Source organism: Centroberyx gerrardi, chromosome 7, assembly GCF_048128805.1.
Source record: "Centroberyx gerrardi isolate f3 chromosome 7, fCenGer3.hap1.cur.20231027, whole genome shotgun sequence".
NCBI classification, from domain to species: Eukaryota; Metazoa; Chordata; class Actinopteri; order Beryciformes; family Berycidae; genus Centroberyx; species Centroberyx gerrardi.
In genome coordinates this window covers 28,542,068-28,548,424 of record NC_136003.1, presented here as the reverse complement: position 1 = coordinate 28,548,424, position 6,357 = coordinate 28,542,068, and the positions used below count along the sequence as shown (strand labels likewise).

The 6,357-nt window shown below is 48.3% G+C and overlaps 1 protein-coding gene across 1 annotated transcript; it reads left to right on the top strand.

The window, feature by feature from the left end:
* Window positions 1-3,446: 3,446 nt before the first annotated feature.
* Window positions 3,447-6,157, top strand: foxj1a (forkhead box J1a). The gene is made up of 2 exons (XM_071894807.2): window positions 3,447-4,070; window positions 5,291-6,157. Exons 1-2 carry the CDS (start codon window positions 3,447-3,449, stop codon window positions 6,155-6,157), a joined length of 1,491 nt encoding a protein of 496 aa, XP_071750908.2.
* The last annotated feature ends 200 nt before the right edge of the window (window positions 6,158-6,357 follow it).

Below are 6,357 nucleotides of genomic sequence, written 5' to 3'. Positions count from 1 at the left end.
AGCCGGTATAGGAGGTGTTGCAACTATGAAGCACAATAGAGTCTTGTATGTTTTCCTATGGATCAGTACTTCACCCATTAACTCCTGCTGTAATGCACCTCTTTGAATTTGAACAAACAGCTCATATGTTTTGCATTCAGAAGCTCAGAGGCTTATTTTGGTAAATCCCTCTATTTCATTAATCTGCGGCTGGTATTTGTGTGTGTGTGTGTGTGTGTGTGTGTACCCGCCCACCCGCCTGTCTGTCTGTCAAGTCCACCGACCAACTCTGCCTGCCTCTTGCCCTAATCCCTATCAGTCCTGAGGCGAGGCCGGCCCGCCCTCCCTGACCCGTCTCTCTGTGAGGTTACTGTGCTTGGCTGCTCTCATCCTGACCTCTGACCTCTCCTGGAGGTGATGTGATAGGGGGTGGGAGGATTGGGGGGGGGTCTGAAGAGTCTGATATGAACAAAAACCAGTCTGGTCGGGAACACTGACCCTAAGAAATTGGACAATGAGATGCGTCTTTGGGGCGAATTTTGTGGGTTGAGAAGAAACAAGATAAGAGTGAAAGTTCCTGCTCACTCTCTCTCTCATCACTCTCTTTGTATTGTCAGGTTCTAGTGATTGGCTTGTGCCTTTTTTTTTTTTTGCTTTTTGTCAGCCTTCACCCTCTTGGAAGCAGGGAGTAGACTATAGACCCGACATGAGAACTTCAAGTCTGAGTACGCCTGTCTGGGAGTTGGTCTAGTCTTGGTTCTGTTGGGGTTTTCTGTCTCTACGCTTGTTAGTTTGTCCATATACTGCACATATGATGACAATGAAGGAGAACACGCCGTTCTGGCATCATCGCTGAATATATTTAATCAGTAACAAAGTAAAAGTTGGACCCAGCGTTTGGACTTACAGGGGGGCGTGTGTGAAGGAATGCACTTTTGTTCATAAGACAGAAAGGGAGAAAAAGGAGAAACAAAAAGGTTTGGCCCCTTGAGCGTTCTATTAGTGTGGCTGAGTGGTTTCCTGAGGCACTCCACAAAGGCAACTGTAAAGCAATAAAAAAGGCTTCCTCATCTCTGGAGTCCTGTCCCCTCTTCAAAGTTGGATGTGGAACACGGTGCGTTCCTCACAACCGCTGCTTTAAATGGGTCAGACACTCCACAGTGCCTTATCTTCAGTGCCACTCACAGTTTGCCTTGTGCTCCGTACAATGCTTTTAAAGGTATGAGCAAAAGGGATAAAAATTCAAATTCAACCTCACAAACCGTAACTGAACAACCCCTTCTGTTGTGAACAAAAAAAACATATTTTGCTGTCTGGCTTCTGTTGTCCTTTTTTGCTAGGACGATATCAGATTGAATATGGAAAGTTCAGGAAAAGCCACTTATTATTTACAAAACAAATTTCAGTGCAGAGCGGACTGCAGACTTCAGAACAAGAGAAAAAGAAGCCAATCACTGGCTCTGAGGGCAGCAGATGAAGGATATCCTGTCTATTTAAACTGATCAGCAGATAAAAAAAAACCTCCAACTTGTTGACATAAAAGGAGAGTGAAAGGGTGAAATGATGTTGATGATTTATTGAATTATATAAATCATCTTCACTGTATTTTGCAATTAGAGTTGACTTGCGTTTGATAGATATCAATGTAAACTGATTTCTATCAACTTTGTCATGTTGATTTTTGACTGTCATAGAGATTTGTTACAGGCTTCATGTAGTTTATACATCTAACGTGTAAATAAGTGTCACTATTTCTATTTGAAATCAGCTGTCATAAGTATTGTTTGATTTGTCTGCTTCATTTTCATCTGTTCATCTGCTTTACAAATGTATTATCATTACTGTGAGGAGATAGCCTATAGTGGTGAGAGTCGCACCTGTTATTACAATAGTCATTTTTAATTTATACATTCTCTAATTGGGATAATTTCTAGTGAATTAAAGTGCGGCGAAATTAAACTAATCCTCATTTTGCCAGGGAGCCCAAGACGGACCCCTGCAGGTACCCCGGCCCCCGGTTTGAGAACCCTCTGCCCTACAGAGCCAGAGTTGACTCGAGAGTGATTAAAAATGAAGCACCATAGAAACCGGCAGGCCAATAGAGGAACGGGAAGCTGTTTACAAGGGGGTGTACCGTTTCTATGGTTGCCGGACAAACCTCCTGCACCAGGTATTAAACTGCCTCCCCGACAGATCCTCCAGCCGCTGCCACCCGTTATAAAGACCCACTTACTTTACAGAGCTGCGGCCGAGGACGCGCCAACCGGAGCGCCAAAGACAATCCAGAGGAATTTGTGTTTTTTCCCCCCTCTCTCTCTCTCTCTCTTTCTCTCAGAAGTTGTCAACAGGTGCAAAATCCCACTTCAAGCAGGCTCAGCTGCAATTGAACATTCAGTAGCTGCTGCTCGTTTGGAATTAAAGGTCTTTTCTCAACACAAAAGCTGACAAAAGGTGAGTTTTAATGTTTATTCTAAGGAGATTTGATTGACTTTTCCCCCCATCAAAACTAATACAAAATTACACCGTTGAAAGCTATTGGTTATAAATATCAAAGAGTGTGGTAAATATATTTCTGTGTTTCTGTTTCAATTTGGAAAGTTTATTCAACTGTCATAATGAGAGTTTTATCAAAGAAATAAATTACATAAATAATTTTATAATAAATATATTATTATTATATATATTATGTATATTATTTTATATGTTAGAATTCATATTAGAGTATTCGCATTTATTTGGTTAAGCACTTATGCTTTAATAAAATTAAAGAATGTCATATCGGTCCAAACTATGCGGTCAAACTATGCGGGTTTTACACTCGTTAACTGTTAATGTCCCAATTGCGTGAATTTCCTCTAGGATGATATCCCATCTAAATTATTTAGAATAGTGCATTATAATTATGAAATTCGATACAGGTAATTATTTTATCCCTTAATTCCCCCTGTGTCGGTTAAAGCCCTTGGTGCGGCTGTTGGTGAGGTGCGCTCCTTCTTGCGCTGAGCGTCAAGTGCGCCACTGAGTTGTTCAGGAAAGTTCTCTGACCTTCAGAGACAAGAGACGCTCCTCCATGACGAGAGAATTCACATCTCACGCGCACTATTCTCCGGTTTTAACCCCCACATTTTACCATCAGCCACACATCCAGGTGATAGACATGCCATGGGATTTGAATGGAATGGAAATATACCGATCTGAAACTTTCACTTTGCACTCACACACACACACACACACTCAGACACATACGCACTACGCACGCACGCACACACACACACACACACACACACACACACACACACACACACACACACACACACACACACACAAACAAGGGCTCTGTTTTCAAATAGGGCCATCATTGTCCTTTTCCACTTTGTTAAGCTGGGTGTATATTTTCCCTCCTGTCAGGCGGTGGCAGGGGGAGGAGAAGGAGTGGGGGGGCAGAGAAGGAGAGGTGTTGGAGAGCCATGCTGTCTCTGAGCTGTACCGACCCCTGGCCTGAAGGCTCCGTGGGGCTGGAGGAGGAGGTGGTGACGGCCGCCGCCCAGGCCGAGGAACGGGACGGGGGCAACGGCACCAACAACAACAACAACAACAACAACAACAACAACAACAACAACAGCAGCAGCAGCATCAGCAGCTGCAGCTCAGCCGTCAGCCTGGACGACAGCCTGACCAGCCTGCAGTGGCTCCAGGAGTTCTCCATCCTCAGTGCCAACGGGCCGCAGCAGGCCCCGCTGTCCGGCCACCACCAGCCTCACCTCTTCGGCCGCCAGCAGCTGGGCTCCGAGGCCCCGGCCTCCCCTCTGGCCGGGGACCCCGCCTCCATCGGGACGCCCCTGACCCCGGGGAAGCCCACGGCGGCGGCCTACAGCAGGATGCAGTCGCTCCCCGGCATCGTGGCCCACGGCCACTGCCCCGACGAGGTGGACTACAAGACCAACGCACACATCAAGCCGCCGTACTCCTACGCCACGCTCATCTGCATGGCCATGCAGGCCAGCAAGAAGACCAAGATCACCCTGTCCTGCATCTACAAGTGGATCACCGACAACTTCTGCTACTTCCGCCATGCTGATCCCACCTGGCAGGTAAGGGACTGAACACACACACACACACACACACACACACACACACACACCCGCATACTGTTCAGATACACATATACACACACACATACACATACTTTACACATATGCATACACTTGAGTTGCTGTTTACATATGTTGTGTTGAAAAGTAACACAAACGCATGAGTGCACATACATACACAAACACATGTGCACCTATACATTCACATGTACAAACATACACATACACTCTCTCTCATGCTCATTCACTTCTTTCACTTTTCTCCTTCTCTTTCTCTCTCATACATTGTGTCTCTCCGCCTTCCATTCTCTCTCTGCCCACTCTCTCTACACACACACACACACACACACACACACACACACACACACACACATACACCTCTAGTTGAAGCTCATTAGCCTAAGTCGTGGGAGAGTCTCTCAGTCAGATCTCAGCGAGGATCTGCTGTTTGCTGCTCCATGTGTTTTGCAGTGGAGCCAAGTCGCAGCTGGGCACATTATTTTTTTCTATGTAAGGAGCGGTAAGAAGTCCATTTCTGAGGAAGGCAATATATTGAGAGGCCTGGGCCAGCTGCCACACTCTGAAGAAGTATTAGCGGCTTGGCTATGTGAGTAATTAAGTAACTCTTGTGGCACAGCGATGGCAGCGAAAACCTCCATCCATTACAAACAGGCTTTCGTAGCAAAACATGAATTGTAGTGTTCATTTACTTCTCCCTTTTTTTTGTAAACCCACTGCATTTGCCTCTGAAAAGCTGCTAGGTTTTTCTGCTTGAGCAAAGAGAGGCAACGGGGGAGTAAAGGAGGGGCGATACAGCATCGAAAGAGCAGATTCCCCCTCGAAAGGGCAGGAATTTTCAAGAAAAAGTTTAATTTGCTGGATAAATGATTGATGAACCTGTTAGCTGTACTCCCTTGTTTAAGCGTCTGGCTCAGACATTTCAGAGCATTTTGTTATTGTAAGCCAGTACATGGGGCAGATAATATTTAACAAAGGTCATTGGGTCACTGCTCCATTTAGACTCCAGTGGAGGGGGGTGGCAGAGGGCCAGTGCTGGGTGAATGCAAGGGTACACAATGCATTAATGTGATGTATGGTTCTCAGCCATCTGCACTTCCTGCTCTGCTACAGGGAAATGTGCAGTCAGTTTAGAGCTGGCTTCCCAACAAGGCCTCTGTTTGATGAAGCATGTCATGTCAAACGCTTGTCCCTATTTTCAGAACTCCATCCGTCACAACCTGTCGCTGAACAAGTGTTTCATCAAGGTACCGCGACAGAAAGACGAGCCGGGGAAGGGGGGATTCTGGAAGATCGACCCGCAGTACGCCGAGCGCCTCCTGAACGGCGCTTACAAGAAGAGGCGGATGCCGCCGGTCCAGATCAACCCCGCCCTGCAGAACCGGCTCCGGGTCAACGCCCCGCCCCTGTCCAGAGGCTCCTGCAGCTCCGCGGGCGGTCAGAGCGGCCTGTGCATCGACCCAGAGTCCCAGCAGCTCCTCAGGGAGTTTGAAGAGGCCACCGGGGCCGACCAGAACTGGGACCCCCATCTGGCCGAGGGAACCATGCTGGGGTCCTGGCCGGTGGGCAAAGGAGGCGGCGGGCACAAGAGGAAACAGTCGCTGGGCTCCAGAGCTAGCAGCGCCAAAGCCCCGCGCCGCTCCAGCTCCCCGCTGCTGTCCCCGGACGAGCAGAAGGAGCTGGGATCTCTCAAGGGGAACTTCGACTGGGACGCCCTGCTGGACTCGGCCCTCAGCGGGGAGCTCAGCCTGGACGGAGGGGGGCCGCTGAGCCCCATCCCGCAGGAGGAGGACTTGACGGTGCGGGGAACCCACATCTGCCCCGTGGAAGCCCCCGTGGGGACGGCAGACATCCACGTGTTGGCGGAGACCCAGAGGAACAATGAGGTGTCGGACTTTGATGAGGAGACCTTCCTCGCCACGGCCTTCCTGCAGAGCCCCTGGCCGGAGGAGGAGGAGCAAGGCCGCAATGATTTCCTCTGTAGCTCAACCGTCAACCTGGACCAGCTGTTTGACCTGGGGGACTCCCTGGGCGGAGACCTCAGCACCCGGATTGACACCCTCCTTTGAGGAATAGGTGCTTTCCGGGTCCCTCCATCTTCTCCAATAATCCTTTGAACAAACTAGCTGTGATGGCAACACTCCTACACAGCTACAGAAAAGGAAACAGCTTATGGGAATGGACCTTTTAAACTCAAGCAACCCTTCAGCATCAAGAGTCCTTTTCAAGATGTTTAAAGTATTTTTAGAGAATACATTTTGACGCTGAT